The sequence below is a fragment of the Sapajus apella genome, unplaced genomic scaffold (assembly GCF_009761245.1).
Source record: "Sapajus apella isolate SASKATOON/1434 unplaced genomic scaffold, GSC_monkey_1.0 scaffold89, whole genome shotgun sequence".
Classification (NCBI taxonomy): domain Eukaryota; kingdom Metazoa; phylum Chordata; class Mammalia; order Primates; family Cebidae; genus Sapajus; species Sapajus apella.
The window spans coordinates 3,733,927-3,754,074 of NW_022437029.1; the positions used below are offsets into that span (position 1 = coordinate 3,733,927).

Consider the following 20,148-nt stretch of genomic DNA (forward strand, 5'->3'; position numbering starts at 1 on the left):
AGTTTCATCGAACAGTGCTGAAGGATTTAAGGTTACTCACTGCATGAGGAAGTGGGAAAATGCCTGACCCTTACCGCCCAAGACTTCATCAGAGTTTTCCCAAATTTGACAACAATCCTATTTAAATGACACTACCAATAATGACTTGTGAAAACAAAAACGTCTAGTCTATGATTTTTGCCCCATATCCATGTTAGAGGAAGAACCTGAATATCATTCTCTCTTTAGCAACCAACACAAAATTGTCTTAAGAAGGAAGAGATGATTAAGGAGTATGCAGGGTTGGGTGTGCTGGCTCACGCCTGTCATCCCAACATTTTGGGAGGCCAAGGTGGGAGAATTGCTTGAACCCAGGAATTTGAGACCAGCCTGGGCAACAGAGCAAGACCTCATCTCCACAGAATGTAAAAAAAATTAGCTGAGTGAGTGGCATGCACCTGTGGTCACAGCCACTAAGAAGGTTGAGGCAGGAGAATCCTTTGAGTCCAAGAGGTTGAGGCTGCAGTGAGCTATGTTTGCACCACTGCACTCCAGCCTGGATGACAGGGCAAGACCCTGTCTCTAAAAAAGAAAAAAAAAGTATGTAGGTTTAAAAAAAAAAAAAAATGGAGGATGGAAAAAGTATCACAAAGGTGCCAGGAAGTTAATAAAAATACTTATCAGTATTCTGTAGAGTGTGTAATGCCAAGTTTTAAATATTTTAATTTATGCCTTTAAAAATTCTAAATAAATATGTGCTTTCATAGTTAACCCAGCATATACAATTTGTATTCCTTAAGAAAACAAGCCCCTTCCTCCCAAATAAACAACTAGACATGCTTCAGTTCTTGTTAAATCTTATCTGCCTTGGATAGAAATGATTTTAAAAAGTAATCATGGTTTTAAGACAAGGCCGTTGGCAGTACTCTTTCCTTTTTTTCTACTTAAATTGGAATCATTCCACATCTGCACTGGGTTGAATAGTGTTCCTCTAAAATTCATGTCCACCATGACTGGCTGTAACCTTATTTGGGAATAGGGTCTTTGCAGATGTAATCAAGTTAAGATGAGGTCATCCTGCATTAAAGTGGGTGTTAAATCCAGTAACTGGTGTCCTTCTATAAGGAAAGGGACATCTGGACACAGACACACAGAGGGAAGAAGGCTGTTGACAGACACGGAACCTGGAGTGATGCAGCCACATGCTGAGGAAGGCCGAGGTCGGCCTGCAGCCACACCAGCTGGAGCAGGCAGAGAAGGAGTCTTCCCAGGGTCTTCAGACAAAGCCCAGCCCTACTGGCACATTGGCTTTGGATGTCTCATGTCCAGAAATGTGAGTGAAGAAAACTGTTTGATTTATTGTGTGAAAAGCTGCCAGTCACATCCCTATGACACTAACACCACAGCCTAGGCACTGATTTAACCTAACTTCTCGTCAGTCTAGCCTATTACTTAGGTGTGATTATTTATTAAAGAACATTTACAACACTGTACGTTTTATTGAGTTCAAATATCACATATTAGATATACAATACCAATTAATTGAAATGAACAGTACAAGAACACATGTAGTAAATACTGTAACATTTAAGTTTGGTCTCATTTAAGCAACAAGAAATACTGAGTATTACTATAACATCTTCAAACCAGACTTAAACTTAGGAAACATAAGGCCAGATGAGTGACCTCTATCACAGGATATGACAACACACTGCCTATTCCAAACAGGAAAAAGCATGATTATTACGTTTACGTATACCAGCTTATTTATTCAAATTTGCTCTAATTAAATAGAAAAAAAGTACACATTCAATTCTTAATTGGTATAATCATTTCACAACTCTAAAATTAAGATGCTAATGACACCACTCTCCACTAGCATGAAAGAACAATATATGAATAGAGTACACAGCTTTCCAACCTATCTACTAACAGATGTTTTTTTTTTTTTTTTTTTTTTTTTCAGAATTGAGTGGAAAATTGTGTGTGGGGTAAACAGCATGACAGAGAAGTTGATCACTGGTTGAACTGTTTATAGTACAAAAGGTGACAAAACTTTAATGTATGGTAAATACTGAAGGTCCCAATGCAATTTTTTTAAAAAAATGATCTCTGAAAAGCAAAAGGTTAGAGATATTCATGTTGGAAACTCCATTTTCATCCTTTAAAGGTCACATGTGCCAACCAATTCAGACTCATGACAGCAAACTTCTCAGGGTTCTCTATTACGGTCAGGGCCAATCCCCTGCCTTGGGAACTGTCATAGTACCCAGGGAGCCTCACGTGCCTCTCCCAGCCCCTCCCTGCTCTGAGTGACTGAGAGGAGCTTCCTTTGCTGCAGGGCTGTAGGCAGGTGCTTCTGCTCCTCAGTTCCCAAACACACCAAGGGGTGCCTGAAGGTCCAGGCCCGCCCCTCTCTAGAGGAAAAACCCGCTCATTTGGAGACTACAAACCTCTTCTAGCAGCTGTATCCTGAAATGCCAGAATGAACTTATATTAATCATGCTTTTTTTTTTTTTGACAATGTATAATGTTTTGACACCTCGGGGACCTCACTGACTGGGGAGAGACTGCCCTTCCCAGGGTAAGCCAATTCTTAGAGCAAAGGGCTCTCTTGGGAGCACACCTTTGCACACTAACCAATTCAGAGCCCGTCCTCTGAGCCAACTCCTCGATCTGTCTCTTCTACCCCAGGAGGCAGTATCCCCTTGTCCTCATCACCCAGGGCCAGGCACCAGACAGCTGGAGACCACCTGTATAACTACAGCCTAAGAGAGTCAAACCTGCCAATCCTAAACTCTGCCCCTGCCCAGCTTCGCCTTTGCCATGGAGACACATGGAAAGATGCCTACCTGTGCTTGTCCCTAGTTCTGCCTCCTGACCACTCCAGTGCCTCCTCCTCCTGTGGCCCTGCATGGCATGGTACGCTCCTTTCCTCCAGAAGTGCAAGTAACAAACTTTTCTTCCAGTGACATCAGCCTTTCCTTTATGAATTAAACATGTGGGTGCATGTTGATACCACTGGCACAGTGAGCAGGTGAGTCTGTGTGTGGCAGAGGTCATGCCTTGCCTCTTGGCCACGCGTGGCTTACTAGCTGGACCCACCCTGGGGAGCATGGCCACTGCTGGTGTTTGCACTTTGGCTGCACCACGTAGGCTGTGTCTGCCAAAGCGTCTGTGACAGTCCAGCCTAATTTATAAGAGGACTGAGCTCATTCTGTTCTTGGTGCTGCAGATTAGGGTGATGTCAATCGTAGTCTCCTATGCGGCACCTTCTGGGACATATAATTGGATGCACTGGGTCCCTCTGAATTCTCTACCTGAACATACCTACTTGCTTGGCTGGTGGTCGCTGGGCAGTGAGGCTAACTCCCTCCACAAGGAGCAACGAACGTTATTCCCTGCGAGCTTGTGTTGGATGAGAGTCTGATAACTGAGCCAGCAACGCTGAAGTCAGTGGTGGGCTGCTCACCTACAGGGCCCACCCCTGACATCCAGTAAGGAATTAATTGCACTACAGGGAAAGGATCTGGCTACTGGCCTCCAAGTGCTTCAGGGATCCTCCAGCCTTGTGGCTGGTGAGAGACGCTCTCCTCACAGAAATGACGGCAGCCAAAAGGTTTAAATGTTGCTTTAGGAGCCTTGCAGCTGTTGTGACCCGTTCCTCCATCCAGTGGGATACAAAGGATCTATCCACAGAGACCAGTGGCTCAAGGTTTAAAGAAAATGGGAGGGGTGGGGCACTTTGTCCCACTCCCCTGAGACCTGCAGCAGCCCCTGAGCTATGTGAGCCTGTAACCCCACCGTGGCCAGCGTGCTTGGACACTCCGGAACACCCTGCTCTCAACATGCTGGGAGCGCCTCCTTCCAACTAAATAGCCACAAAATCAGGAAAAAAAAAAAAGAAAAGAAAAGCAAGAAAAATCCTAGGTACAAGGGGAGAAAATGAAAGGTAAATAAATAGACTGTGTGTGTATATGTGTGTGTGTGCATATATATACGCATACACACATATAGATAGAACATTTTAATGCAAATATAGAATAAATTATACACGTATTGTACATATACAACCAAACTAAAATGGAGGTCCCTTATCTGATCCAATTAGATATCCAACACTTAGGCACTAAAAATTTATGCAACAAATTATATATTAATATTACAAATAAATAAATTTTTATACTTAAAAAATTGATATAACCAAAAGTTAAAAGGGTGCCTATTGGCTTTTGTGTCTCCATAACTTAGGTTCTAAATTAACTGTAACATTTGCTAAAATGTACCCATTAAAGCTTCATAGTCTTAATACTGGGGCTCAAATTACAGTTATACCTAGAGATCCCACTAAATCTAAACACTGTACCCCCTATAATCTTTTAAAAAAGGCAACCCAACATAAAATAGGGGAAAAGAAGGTATGCTTCACTTTAACTGTAGCCTGCCTAAGTTTCCCGTGGTCATAGTACCCAGTGCCCCAATATCCCATATTGGACACAGATACTCTAATATAACACATAATAAGTTAAAACTAAAATCAGTCTTTGGCACTTATAAACTAGCTTGATAAACGATGTCCCTGGACCTCCAGTTAAAACAGTTAAATATGAGGCCTTCAAGAATTAAAATGTACTAATTAATAAAGAGTAATTACACCCATTGCCTCTCCACTGAATTTTTTCTATCCTTAAACCTGGAAAAAAAAAGGGGGTGCCTCGTGGTGGACTACTACAACCTTATTGCTGTGGTCCCATCTATTACCCAATTTCCAGTATTATTAAAATTACTAATTCTATACCTTAAATAACTGGCCAATATTTTGATCTTACAGACTTGGCTAACATGTCCCATTAAGTGCCTGCTTGCACAGCTTCTTGGCTGCAGTTTGCCTCCTGCTCTGAAGGGACACATAGACCTTTGCAGGCCACCCACAGGGAGCTCCACAGCTTTGCCACAGCACACAATCTCTGCAGACAAGGTCTATACCACATCCACCTTCTCCAGTAGCACAAATGAGGAGATTCATCATCATGCTCATTAGGGACATGCAAGTCCAACATCTTCAAATACTTTTGAGGTTCTGATGGCAATGTAGTCCTCATTTACACATTCTACTTAATTTTCTTGCTGCTGCTTACGAATCAGCTTGCTTTAAATGGTGTTCCCTCTGAAAACAACCTCTAAAATCAAACGAAATTCAAATCCATGGGCACTCCTGTTGGTGCCCTCAGAGGCCCCCTCATTATAGAAACCCCGGCAAGCTCTACGCAGGCCTGGAGTTCCAGCCCACTTAGGATGGACATAGGTGCCCAAGGGCTTCGGATGGAAGAAACTGCCCCTCTCAGACTCATGCTATACCTCATTATAACAGTAAATGGCTGGGTGCCTGCTGGGCTCTCCTGAACACAGAGGCTCCTAGAGACCTGAGCCTAAGACCCCAATCTCCAGTTGCTCATCATAAGCACCTAACAAGCTCAGCAAAACTACTGATGCCTCCTTAGGACAGGATGGATCCAAGCCTGGGCCCTCTGCTGCATTCTATCCTCAAGAGAGTGGTCTTCCATGTCCTCAGTCCCTTGTGAGGTCATCTTCCCCCAGATCCCTTGGGGTCCCTTAGATTAACTGAGTGAATAGCACTGGGAGTTCACAAACAGTAGAGATGACATTGCCAACCCTCATATAAATGATGGAGCCCAATAGAATGTTGCTTCTTTCCATCCTTTAGCCAGGATGCCCTGATACAAATCGGAACCCAAAAAGCAATGCACATGGCCAATGTCAGGCAGTCGTCTTAACGCTGGAGGCCCTGGTCAGCACAGGGCCCCAATTTCACATTTATGGCCAACTGTTGGACCACTGCTCAAGAGTTGCCCCCCTTCAGGATAAAAAACTCTGGGACTCTTCCTCACAGATATCAAAACCTAAATCTAAATCACACCTGTTCACATGTGCTACAGCTGGGATACAAGGTCTTGCCGTGGTACTCCTCGTCCCTTCAGGGTGGCTGGCATCACTGAAAGTAACTGAGACACACATTCCACGTCTCAGAATCCACCATACTAGGCTCTGGGAAAAGGCCTTCGTCACAACTTCCACAGCCCTGACAGGTTTCACACAACCGGTTTAACTAAGAGACATAATGTCTCCTCAGACAGCTCCATTTCAAATTCTGGTCTGCAAATGGACCCCGAAATGGGTCTCTATCTTGCCCCACAAACCTTAATCTCTCTTAATTTAGGGCCTCTCGGCTGACTCACACCTCACACAAACTTTAAAACACATTACCATAGCCCCCTTTAAACAAAAAGAGGACTACGTCTTGCTTTCTTGTATATAAAAGCTCATTACATATTAGGGCCTTTTATAATGTTTCTCCCTATTCCTATAAATTTTGGATCTTGTGCCCACCTGATAAGTGCTAGAGACCAGAAAGAGAATATGTTCTCTCCTGGATCCATTAACCCCAGGGCTCCCACAGGCCAGGCAGCTGCTCATCTGATACGGAGCCCACTTGAACCTAAACTTCCACCAAAAAGGAAGAATCAAAACCCTGTCAGGTGCAGCTGTACGCATTCTGGTGTCTATCGATCTTGTTACCACTGATCTGGGGGCTTTCACTGGTTTATGATCTAAAGGCCCAGACCCTCCAGGTAAGCCACTGTTTCAACCAAGTGCTGGGAACCACGTCAGCACAAGTAGGGATCCGCTTAGCCGGAGACCTCACATCCCAGAAGACACTGCCCAGCCCAGCAGCTCATGGCTGAAGATGACATGGCCCCAGCCACAGCCTCACCGTGGGAGATGACTTAGTCCCAGATATTAAAACCTCTGCCCTAGTGATGCCCATGGGCTGCCTCTTCTGAGGCACCAAGTGGGCATATGACATTTTTGTTGTTCTTCCTTTTAATATTGAGGAGTCCACTATGTTTCCTGGCCTCCCATCTGCTTAGCCCATGATCCTGACACATGCCCTGCTTTCTGCCAAAACATGGCTCCCTATACTCCCATGTCTAAATGAAAACTCTGGAAGAAGGGACTACTTAAGGGAGTGTCTTGCTTTCCCAGGAGGGAACTGCCTCCTATCAGTCAACTCCTCAACCCCTGGGGGAGGAGCACCCACTCCCAGGGCCTTCTCCTACCGCCCCAGCTGGCTTTCCACACGACCTCCTGTCCTGCGCCTCCATAGACACTCCCTCCCTGTGGTGACACATGAACACCACGAGTCTCTGCATATCCTTTACTGAACTATCACTGCGCACCCCCAACCACACAACTGCCAGACCTGCCACCCCAAGCCGAGAAACACCGCAATATCACCAGGCTCGTATGTTTAACACGTTAACAACTGCACCAAGAAATTGGTAGAGGCCCCCCAAAACTGCAGAACTATGTTCTTGACTAATGCCATATACATGAGAGCCTTAGCTATGGGCCAGCCTAAGGGACTCCTGTATTTCCATGTGTGTTCCTCCTTTCTACTCTCAGAATAAAACGTTTTCTATGCTTTTTAAGGCAATGCCCTACTCTTTAAAAGTTTTTGCTTTCGAAAGTGACCTCAGTATCTCAAAACAGCAGAGGGACCAATTGTATTAGTTGTGAGTTCTATATTTTATGATATTTTGACATCTCGGGGACCTCGCTGACCCAGGAGAAACCGCCCGTCCCAGGGCGAGTCAATTCTTAGACATAGCAAAGGGCTAGCCTGGGAGCAAAGTAACCAATGCAGAGCCCATCCTCCAAACTGCCTTCTCTATCTGGCTCTTACAAACTAGGAGGCAGTATCTCCCACCCTGATCACCCAGGGCCAGGTGCCAGATGGCTACAGACCACCCATATAGCCTAGAGTCTGAGCTGTTACTTAAATCAGACAGTCTAAGCTGTTTGCCTGCCCTGCCTGTCCTGCAGAACAACACCATAGAGGGTCTAAGCCATGCTCTCCCTCACTCCTGCTTCTGCCTGTCTCCAGTGCTTCCCCTCATGCCCTGGTGTGGTCTGCTGCCTCTCATTCTCTCGTGTCTACAGGAATTGTGAGGAACAGTAAACACTATCCATGGCATCCACCTCTCTATGTCCTCATCCAGTCACCTTTATCAGACCTGGGTGCAAATCAGAGCTAACGTCCCCAACTTGGGGAATTGCAATGGGTGCACTTCAACTTCTTCATTATTTCTGCTCTCCTAAAAGCTGAGAAACTGCTAAAAGGCTATTTGATGAAATTCAGCAGTTGAGAAGTAAAAGTCAAGGTGAGGCTGAAGTAAAGGGAAAAAGCCTTTCCCTGGGAGTCAGAGCCAGTATGCCGAATGATGTGTCTCACCCTAGTAGAGAGGGGGTGATGCTGGCAAAGGGGTTCAGTTATCTCCCTGTGTGGGCGATGGCTCACACAGCTGATCTTTCCTATCTGGAGCTGGCTTCCCTGGGAATTAGGTTTTGGTGAACAACAGAATCAGAATGTGGCCTTCAGGAAGGTGTTGAAGGGGAAGAACTCCTTCCACTGGCTGCCACTGCTGTCTATGCTAAAAAGTGGGGAGATAGGGACCTCCCTACTCAACTTGATAGCCATACTGGGGAAAAATAAAACTTTGTGCTGTCAACTAAAAGAAATCACCCACATTTATTTTCTTCTAATTTGCTTCTAATTGCCTTTCTTCTTCATATCTTTTGCATTCCTTCTTATTTGATAGACAGTATTTGAATTTTGAAGAGTAGCATTTACCCGAGTAATTTAAGTGGTGGGGCACAAAAGAAGACAAGAAGGAGAATAAACAGATGGTGCTTTATAATTTTTAAAGCACTTAAACATTATAACAAATTCTATGTAACATAGGCAATGGATTATTGTGATGGTAACAACTGCCAATTTTCCAAAAAGGTTATAATACAGTGATGATGCCGCAGTTCACTGTAATTCTACCATCCATAAACTTCAGTTGTTCCTTGATTATTCAAAAGTCCTATGGTAAGACTTGACATACGTTAAGAGTTGTATCATTTGTTAAATGGTCTTGGTGTTTTTTGTTTTTGAGGGGGAAGAGGTTTAAGTGCAAAAATGACACATTTGTGACCCTATAAATGAGATAATACTATTGAATTTGGTATATGAATTGGTTAAGAATTATTGTGTTTCTATGGATAAACCTTAACATTTTAGGTAAACCTTAACATTTTAAATTCTCTTGAAAATTTAAAAAGTATCCTAACTTTCAATTCTGAAGATGAGGACACACACAGGAGATGGGATATGATAAAAAGGCCATGGTGCCTTTGGGATCTTACTTGCATTTCAAAGACGCAGGCAGGTTTGGGCAACGAATAGAAAAATACCGAACAGCAGGTATTGTTCCTCAAGAAGAAAAATGACTCCCCCACTCTGCTATTACTCTTTTTTGCTTTTATTCCAATGTAACTAGAGCATGACTGTTGGAGCACTTTCAGTTCAATTAAGCTGGAATGTCCTGACTTTGAATGAGAAATTAAATTATTTTCTGAGAAATGCTTAGAATTGGCATCTCCCTGACAGAAAAGGGGCAGAAGAGGGCAGGCAGAGGAGGAAGCAGACGTTCTGCTTTGGCTTGATTGGCAGCAAACTGAAGCTGGGGGTTGTTTTGTTTTTCAGTTTGTAAAAGGAGGCTTCCTTCACGACATGACCATAGGACGCAGTCATCCTGACTCTGTTCCTGATGCATAATGTTTCTAAGTGCTCAGTAAGTACCAATCTACTCCCACGCTGCAGCATGTGGGGGTGGAATGCTGAACAGAGAGAGCACGATGTGATCATAGTTAATTCCCTCTGGTATCAAAAAATAAAAGCATGTGTTGCTCTCATCTGCGTCATCGTTGTTGTTCAGGCTTTTACATAACAACATGCAGAATGAGAAGACCAGAAAGGCAGGCAGAATCATGAAGAAATAACTGAATAGTTCTGATTCTAAGAACTGTGTGACATGACATTTAAAGAGTGAGGAAGAGAAAGCAACAGGTTCCAAATGTTATAGCAAGTGTACCAAGTTAACTTTAGGAAGGCTCGTGGAGAAGCTGTGATCACATTGTGGTTATCTAGACACTTCCAAATGGAAATGGCGATGATAACTATTCGGCTGTGATATGAAGGTACAAAAAGATTTTCCAAAAGAGGAAGGCAGAGAATGGTCAATGCAGATCAATTTTCATAAACCACTTCTGGTTAAGGTCTTCTGGCATGTGAGCTGCATTTTGTTTCCTTTTAAATCATTGGGTTAGGTTATAATGCCTAAGAAAGTTGAATACTATTGTTAATGCATAAATTAATAAAATCTCTTAGAAATCACTTGGCCAAACTGCCATTAAACCATCTCAAGATGATAGTTGAGATTCACAATAAGTGAGGCACTTGAAACACTGGATTGGAAAAGACTTTCACATTTTCTCTTATAATTAAGTGACGCTGTTATTTTCTAACTCTCATGATAAGACTAAGTTTTATCTACTGAAAACTACAAGAAAAATTAATAATATTGTAAAGTCTTTCTACTAAATGCTTGATGGATTGATAACCATCAACATTGTGTATTATGAGATATATATTTAAAAACTAAAACATCACATACAACTTCAATGAACAAAGCAAAACTTGCAGCTGTGATGTGCTCTTTAGTGGTTGTGACCCTCTGGTTAATAATGTCTACCTTGCAGATGAGGAAGCCAACTCAATGCACCAGCTGGTTAGGCCAGAGAGAACATATGAGTATCTCAGATTCAGTTATTCCAATCAATATCACCGATGTGCATTACAGGATGGAAGTTATAGTACTGTCCGTTAACAGATAACACATGGTCTGATCACTGTAAAACTTTCTTTCAAAAATATAATCTTAGGTTGGTGTTGGAGAAAAACCTGCTGAATATTTCCATCTCATACCGTCCATCCTCCCTTCGTATATTCTGATCTATTTTTCTGAAATAGACAGATTATCATGGTATGACAGATTGTTAATGTTTTTGTGTATTAATAAATGGATAGTAAACTGAATTTACTGATGGGTCTAATTTCTAATTAAAATCCCAGTAGAAAAGATGACTTTTCTAAATGCTTAGTAACCATTGGTCAATGAGACAAGGTTCTACTTTCAAGGCGTTCTTTGCACTTGGCGGTTTTATGTTTGACATCCCAATGTATATACAATTTTAACTCACTTTTGCTCACTTTATTGTGTGTAAATATATATATATATACATATATATATATATATATCTCCTCAAGTGAACTATACTGTTCTTAGGTTTTTCTATATCCAAGGTACACTTTCTTATATTTTGACATTCATTTGATTACAACATGCAATTTACAACACCTGGGACTACAACAGAACACTAAACACAGTTCTACCCGGTGGCTACTACTTCTTGGGTAAGGACTAGTTTGGGCTCCCACACTGAACAATGGTGTGATGATTCAATTTCACAGATAACTTCACAGCAACACACAAAGCCTAGGCGTCGTTTTAGTTAGCCTGTGTTCTAAGAAATCCACTTCCAGATAAAAACGTGCTTCCTCCTACTGTCTAGACACTTAAGCACGCCTTTTCCACCTGGCAGAGCAAGATACTGACTGGGAAGGGAATCCTTCTTTCTCGTGAAACCTAAACCACATGTAAACCATCTGCGGGGTCCTGTGCTGTCAGTGAATTGCATTCCCCAAGCATCTGCCTCTAAGAGATTTTCTTAGGTTGTTTTTCAACTATGGGCTCCATTCAGACTTCAGGCTAACCTTGTACAAGGTCAGATCCCACCAGACACAGAATTGTCATTTTTGAGGAGGACTCAATATTTGGCAAGTGTTCCATTTTGGAACCTTATCCACAAGCACTTGACAAAGCACAATGAATGGACAGCTATTCGTCCATGGCTGACATTTATGAAAGTACAAGGGCTTCCAGAAACCTTAACAGAGAGAAAAAAAAATCAATTATTTCTCTGCCTGGCATTAGCCAGCTCCTGCCGACTATTCATCTTACGCGTGATGATGACTAATATCCGTCGGATGGCAAGGAGCCGCTCTTTGAGTGAGGTCATGCCGAGGATGGCCAGCTGAGCCTTGCGCTCCAGGGGCAGCACGGCCAGGATCCACCAGGACCAGGCAGGGCCACTGGGATTACTCTGCAGAAGAGATGAGAAGAAAGCTTGATTAACACTGAAAATAAAAGCCTGTTCCCCACACAGTCTTGTGCTCCACCAACAGACACCTGAGCAAGAATTAAATGCCACCTTGTATTTTAGGGCTATTTCACAATTCATTCAGCTCTCAAAATATATAGTTCACTTTTATGGTACACATTTAAAGGTGGGAAACTCAAAAAAGGAAGAGCCTTCAAAGAGAAGCATCTTCCACGGCGAAATTCTATGAATTAGTTACTTCTCATCTCTCAAGCCTTCAGTTAAGAGTATATTCTGGTCAGAAGAGAAGACCATCATTTTTACCTTCACTTTCCAATGTTCTGTGCTATTATTTTGTACGTCTTAAGCATGCCATATAAAGCATAATGTTATAAAGGCTAAAAGTATGTGTACACATTTGAGTGACATACTCGATGTGGCAAATGAGTGTATGTATGAAACATGTATATGTATGCATGCTATATGCCAGAGTTATCATAAATTAGATACATAAGAATTATTATGCTACCAAATAACCTTTATTTTACATAATCAGACAAGCACTTCTGAGTGCTAGGCAAAAACTGATCATAAATTGTTCTCAATATTCCTGGTATTACAACCAAGATATCCAGGTCTTTTTGTTTCCAGGGTCTTGGATTCTTGACTCTTTTCCTCCTCCAAAAATGTGCAGGATGCCCAAGTTGCCTTAGTGTAGGGTGAGGTAGATTATACTGGAGGATTAGAAATAGCATTGTGGCCAAAGCTCACCAGGGGTAGCCCAGGTCACTGTGAGGAAGGCATCGACCTGCCCTTCAGAGGGAGAAAGGCACAGATGGAGAAAACAACCTTTTATATAGATTCACACTCTTTTTACCTCCTCATCTCACAGAGAAAGAAAAAAACTGAGTAGCATGCTTAACGGGAAGGACTCTAAATAAGAAAATTGATGTATTACCTAAAATCCCACTGTAGTCAGCAGAAAAATGGTCTCCCCCAAAGACTAATTCCTGAAACCTGTGAATATGGTACCTTATACGGCAAACGGACTTGGGGGATGTGATTAAGCTAAGGACTTTAGAATGGGGAGATTATCCTGATGGCCCAATGTGTTCAAATGGGGTCCTTTCTGGGCTGTGGTCAGAGGGACATGTGGCTGTGGAAGAACAGTCAGAGAGGGGCCATGTTGCCAGCTCTGATAGAGAAAGGAAGTCAAGGAATACCACCAGCTTCTATAAGCCGCAAATGCAAGGAAGCAGACTCCCTGACAACCTCCACAGAGGAATGCACGCTGCCATCACCCTGATCACAGTCTGGCCTGCAGAACCAGAACTGGAAGGCAATAGATATGTGTTGTTTTAAGCCACCATGTTTGTGGTAATTTCTTACAACAGTAGTAGGAAGCTAATGTACCGACCAAGTAGAGATTGATTAATTTGGTTAATAAACAAAAACTCCTAGGAAAAAGACTGACTTATATTCTAATGCAAGTCAGTCTAATCACCTTGCTTTCTGAATCTGAGTTTCAGGACAGTGTAGAACAAAGGCTTATGCAAACAGGGCGAGCTAGGAAGGACTTGATGGCAATCTCTGGCATTTAAAGCATTATTCTGTGTTTGGAAAAGAAAGAATTCAGGCAGTGGGTAAAATATAGACATTCCAAGAGAGAGAAAAAAAGTTAAAATGGATGGAGAAAGACACAAAAGACGTTTCACATCACCCTAAACGAGCTGGGAGCCAATCCCTGCCCCTACTGTCTTTGACAGCTGAGCAGTCATGTGCAGGTGGGAAGTATACACTCTCATGCACCATCTGAAACCAGCCCAGCCTGGCTCACCCATCTAAGGCAGAGGAGAGGGCCACCTAAGCTTAGAAATGCTCCACAAACCTGAAGGTCATTCATTGCTTAAAGAATCAGCTTCACCAAAAGCACTCGTAGGGAGCACTGGAGAAAGCCCATGACACCTGGGTAGCAGGGTACACAGAGGACAAGGAAGTCACACTTCTAATGTCACAAGAATGATAGGATTTTCTCCTCACTTATCCAACATCCGTATACCAGGTGCAAGGCAATGCTATGTGCTGAACGTAGAGTGTTCGTGCCAATGCAATAATGTTACTACTTAAATTTTAAAATGTGAGTGAAAGAAGCAAAAGGCTACGCAAGCTGACAGCCAAGCAGAATAAATTGATTGTTGTTAGAAAAGAAATTATGTTCTGTTAGAAAGCCCTTAAGCCTTTGTTGTTATGCTTCATAAGTCATGTGCTGCTACAGTAGGTGCTTCTTGGGGCTGTGAGTAGATGAGCTGGTTCATAAGCAGCCACACTGGGTACCCAGCATCATACTGCCAAGCACTCCACCAGAATCCCGGATCAGCACACTACAGCAGGAAATAATAGAATTATAAAGGAGAAAGGAGGGGATACCTGAGGCTCAGGTTCTCTCTCTGGCATCACCCCAAAATGACTTAAAATTTGTTCTCTCATGCGATCCTGGAGAGACGCAAACCAGGAAACAGCCTGTTGATGCACGGAGTCATGGAGAGCGGCAAGTTCTTCATATTCTGGACCCTCCACCTGATCGGGGAAAAGGCACAGCTCTGGGAACCATTCATGGTTACGCACACAACACAGTTAGTGACCTCTGCACCACCACTAAGTGGATTTGTGACATTTAGCACTTTAATAATTCATCAATTTCACAAAAATGGTACATGCTCAACATAGAAATGTGTATTTTTTTGCATAATTGAAATCTATCAATTGTATCCTGATTTTTCTTTTCATACCATAAGTGCATGTTTCAGGTAATTTTTGAATATTTTTCAATGGCTGCATGCAATTATATATTTAAGATATACACCAATTTACTTAGCTATTCACATAAGTTATTTAGAATATTCTAGATTTTTATTTTTGAAAATAACACAGTAATATAAGCATTTATGAAAAATTGTGGGTTTTTTTTGACAAGGGAGGGAGGTATGATTTCCTTAGAATAGTTTCCTAGAGACCTTGACAGAATTATCAAGTCAAAGAGTGACATTTTAAAAACTGTATTCCATATCACCAAGCTATATTCCTGAAGGCTTGATAGGACAACACTGTACTTATGACATCGGGCTGGGCTGATGGACCCCAGCTTGCGGTCGGCCACAGCACCTTAGACGGACCAAGCTTGGCCTCTAGTCCCTATGTCACTATCAAGTCTGTCATTTAAGTTATGCCTCCATCCTGTTCGGGAACACCTGGAAGAGGAGGAAGGGCATGGAACTGGAAATCAGGGGGCCAGGGTTCATTCTGGCTTCATCACTGACTCTCATGTGTGAATTTAGCTAGTCTCAAAGCCTCATTAGGGCAGAGTTTTCTCATCTGTAAAACAGGAATAAACCATGAAGGTCCTTTCCTGTTATAAAATTCCAGTACTACAAAAACTATGGTGGGCTGAGAAATTATAATGTAATGCATATACTACCCTCAATTTGATTTACAGAATTCAAATATTCATATGTGACAGAGGATTTTCTTTTAAAAATAAGCTAAAGTTATTTCATGTTGTAGCTAAGCCCCCATTTTAAAATAAACACATACACTATTAAAAGCTGTCATCTCCAACAACAGCCAATAAACCCTGCCGTCAGGTCTATCAACCCAGGAGAGGGATCCTGAGAACTATCACTTTCAGCTATAGCTTTGAAACCCAACTTTCTGGTCCAGGCTGGGCTCTCTGCTCTGCTCCTCTGCACTGGGATGACCAGAATCAGCAGCTGGAGGAGGCACAGAGCTAGCGTCCTGGGTGTGACTCCATTCACAAATCCTAAGCGTACACCACTGTCCACAAAATGACTTCCAGTGTGATGTGGGGTGGCTACATACCCTCACTTCCGCATTTCCAAATGTCAACCAAAGAATTTAAAAGAGGGATACAATAATTCCAAGGATTTCCTCATTTTAAGTATTTTAAAATGTCTTGCTGCAGTATAATTTACAGACCGAAAAGTACATAGATCTTGTTTAGCTCGAAGAGTTTTCTCAACTGTATACACCAGTCTGACCATCACCCAAAACCAGACAGACAATTCCACTACCTAGAAGGATTCTTCAACACCACCCTCCCCAGTCAGTTACAAAGCCAACCCCACAAGCTTTTTCTGACTTCCATCCCCAGAGTTTAGTTTTGCCTGTTCCTGAACGTATACAGATGATGTCACACAGCACACGTTCGTCCTGCGTCTGGCTTCTCTCACTTAACATCATGTCTATGAGAGTCATCCATGCTGTTTGGTGCACCAGCAGTTCATTTCTTTTTATTGACAGGTAGAATTCCATTGCATGAATGTACCACAGTGTGTTTACTGACTCAATGGAGATCAGCACCTGGGTTGCTCCTGGTTTGGGGCTACTATTGAGTAAGACTACTATGGACATCCTTGTGCAAGTCTGTCAGAGAATCTCTCAAAACATTTTGCTAATTTGTCAAATTATATGTCCTGATATTTCTATTAGACACATAAAAAGTTCTTAAGGGTAATAAACTCAAGGTTTTTATATTTAGCTTTGAAAGGTATTTTTAAGTTGCAGATTTTTGTCACATTCTGAACTAACACCAACACAGAGAACAGGAATTGACAAATTGCTGTTCATGAGTCAGCCCATGCTCACCACCATGTTTCTGGAAATAACATTTAATGGAAAACCAGTCATGCTCATGCCTTTACACATTGTCTATGGCTGCTTTTACACTGTTAGGGCAGGACTGAGTAGCTTTGACAGAGACCATATGGCCTGCAGAGTCTAAAGTATTTATTATCCGGCCCTTTACAGAAAAAGTTTGCCAGCTCCAGGTTAGAACATCCAATAACAAATCACAAGCCTATTTTTCAATGTGCAGTTTTACATGCTCCATAAGTACAGTAAGGTCACTTTTTAAAAAAGAGATTTCTCTTCCAGCTCCCAACTCAGGTAAAAAACCACTGAGAAAATAAATGACTGCCAAAGGCAGTGGCTCATGCCTGTAGTCCTAGTGCTTTGGGAGGCCAACGTGGTAGGACTGCTTGAGCCCAGGAGTTTGAGACCAGCCTGGGCAACACAGGGAGACTCTGTCTCAACAACAAAAAAAATTTAAATTAGCCACGTGTGGTGGTGTGCATCTGTAGTCCCAGCTACTTAGGAAGCTAAAGCAGGAGGATCGCTTGAGCATGCGAGGTCAAGACTGCAGTGAGCCAAGATCATGCTGCTGTACTGCAGCCTGCACGACAGAAGGATACCTTGACTCAAAAATAAATAAGTAGGTAAATAAATAACTTAAGTGATGAATTAAGGGCTTATGTAATATTGTCAATACAAGTTTGACAAAGCTTTCTTACAATGCAGAGGCAAACAAGAGGAGAGGACCGAACTCTGTAAAAATATACCAGTACAGTTAGCCTTACCCTTTCATCTTCAAGATACTCAATGTCCGCTGTGTTATAGCCATCTCTGTGGCGGTGGTTTAGCACTCGGAACCGACTGATGCCAATTGCGTCTACAACGGAACTTCCATCAGGAAATGTTCTCACATCCTTAATCTCCAGCATGCACCCGTACTCTGAAAGCCTGAAAAGACGGTTGGGAGAAATGATGGTGATTTTTAAAATGCAGGAGGCCTTTATTTTTCCCTGGATGAGAGTTTGCTTTTAAAAGGAATACAAAGCCACACAAAACAGTGTCTCCATATCAGACCAGCAAGGTTACTGTTGCTAAGAGACATGTGCAGACAGTCGCTTCTGTTAGATTCTAAATATAGTGGTGATGGTGGCTGCAGAGGAAGGGCTCCAGGGGAGACAGGACTTGTACCTTAGCAGTTCCAATGGGCTAGTGTTTTGGGAAGGACCCAAGAGATGGGAAGAGACAAAATCTTAAATGTGGCTCCTCAGCTGCCTTGGCCAGGCACCATCAGGACCGCCCAGCTGGCACCATGCACACATTCGGCTTTCCAAAGCTCTCCCCAGCTCTTACCCACACTCTGATTGTAACTATCATCCGTATCCTAGTGATATTCTTATGCTACCACGTGCCAAGCACCACACAGAGCAATACATACAAATTCAAGCCCACACTTAAAATTTGATTCATCAGAAGTCAGTAAAGTGAAAAAATAAGCTATAGAAGTTCCGTGTGCACTGAGAATATAGAACACTGAAAAGAATGTGAAAAACAACAAGAAAAATCAGATAAACCACAAAACATGTCTCTCGAACCCATCAGAGATCGGAGGTTTCTCTAGGTAACCAAACAAAGATCCCACAGGGCAAGAGTAGACAGAGCCCAGGAAGAGACATAAAAGTGTGTAGAAAGAATTCAGCTAATTTTTTTTTTTAAAACAAATTGCCAATGACCTGTGTGGGCTGGCATCAGAGTGTAGGTCCTTGAAGAGCTGCACTCACAAAGGGAGTGTGCATCACACACAGGCTCTTGTCCACAGATAAGAGGCTCCTTGGTGAGTCATGCCCTGCAGTGAGGCAGGCTTGGAGGAGCTGACGTTTATTTAGAAGGCTCTGCTGGTGCTGGTTGCTAGGGCAGCAAGCCCTCTTCCTTCAAAGGCACTCAGTTCCTCCTCCGTCATGCCTTTGCCCACAAGGTCTTCACCTCATTCCAATTCTGCCAGCTCTGCCCTCCCCAACCAAAGTGCGATAGAAAGCAGTCCCCAGCCACTGCCTTCATCTCCTTGCCTCCCTTTCACTGCTCCATATCCCACCGTTTTATTAAAATGAATCCAAAAGAAGTCAGAGATGTCCTCTGAATTGCTCAAAGCACTGGACAGTCTCCTGTCTGACCCCTCTAAGGCACAACCCTGCAGACTGTTGCTGAGCCAATGCCTCTGCTCTCCTGCACTCTCTCTAACCAGCCCAGCCTCTTATACCCCTACCTCTGTCTGTCCCTCCCGCTCCATGCTACCCAGCCCAGGGTGGTGTCCTAAGCTATGTCTATTCTCATTCCGAAGCTCTCCCCAGATCTTACCCACATTCCAGTTGTAACTATCACCGTAATCTAGTGATATTCTCTCACTACCACGTGCCAAGCACCACACACAACAGTTTATAAAACATATGAATTCAAGCCCACAAAACACGGAGGCTCAGAGGAATTAACTTATCCAAGGCCACTGGGCGATTTAGAGCCGAAATGAGAACTCAAAACAGTGTGATTCTAAAGTCCTCATGGTAAGCAGCTTTACTATACCTCTCCCAAACTAATGAGCAGCAATGATTCCCAAGTTACAGGCCTGTACGTCAAACTGCCGCCTGGATGCCTCTACTTATATACTTAATAAAACTCACTCTTCCTGTTCACCTAACAGGATGATCTCACTCATAGCATGGTGAACCTGGAGGCGTCCTGAAGATCCCTCTTCAAGAGAGGACTTGCTGCCCCAGCAACCAGCAGAGGCCTCCAAATAAATGTCAGCTCCTCCAAGCCTGCCTCGCTGCAGGGCATGACTCACCAAGGAGCCTCTTATCTGTGGACAAGAGCCTGTGTGTGATGCATGCTCCCTTTGTGAGTGCAGCTCTTCAGGGACCTACACTCTGATGCCAGCCCACACAAGGTCACCGGCAATTTGTTAAACAAAAAAAATTAGCTGAATTCTTCCTACACACTTTTATGTCTCTTCCTGGGCTCTGCCTACTCTTGCCCTGTGGGATCTTTGGTTACCCAGAGCAACCTCCAATCTCTGATGGGTTCAAGAAACAAATGTTCTGTGGTTTGTCTGCTTTTTCTTGTTGTTTGGATAGGAATAACATTCTTTTCAGAGTTCTATATTCTCAGTGCACGTGGAACTCTTATAGCTTATTTTTTCACTTTACTGACGTTTGATTAATCAAATTTTAATATATTCTAATTTATTAATCTCTTTTTCTATTGTGTATTCTCAGTACCTTGTATGAGAATCTTTCCCCATTCCTAATTATAAGGTGATCCCCAATATTTCCTCTTAAATATTTTTAAATTTTGTTTTTCACATTAGAAATGTAAATGTGTTATTTTTCATTTATGGTATAA

The 20,148-nt window shown here is 42.7% G+C and overlaps 1 protein-coding gene across 1 annotated transcript in view; it reads right to left on the reverse strand.

The window, feature by feature from the left end:
- Nucleotides 1–1,458: 1,458 nt before the first annotated feature.
- Nucleotides 1,459–20,148, reverse strand: part of LONRF2 (LON peptidase N-terminal domain and ring finger 2) — a 47,611-nt gene continuing 28,921 nt past the window's right edge. Inside the window, exons 10-12 of the mRNA XM_032255457.1 lie at nucleotides 17,541–17,703; nucleotides 14,536–14,685; nucleotides 1,459–12,111 (exon numbers count right to left, since the gene is read on the reverse strand). Coding sequence (XP_032111348.1) covers nucleotides 11,917–12,111; nucleotides 14,536–14,685; nucleotides 17,541–17,703 — 508 coding nt within the window. The 3' untranslated portion in view covers nucleotides 1,459–11,916. The remainder of the gene's footprint in view (nucleotides 12,112–14,535; nucleotides 14,686–17,540; nucleotides 17,704–20,148) is intronic.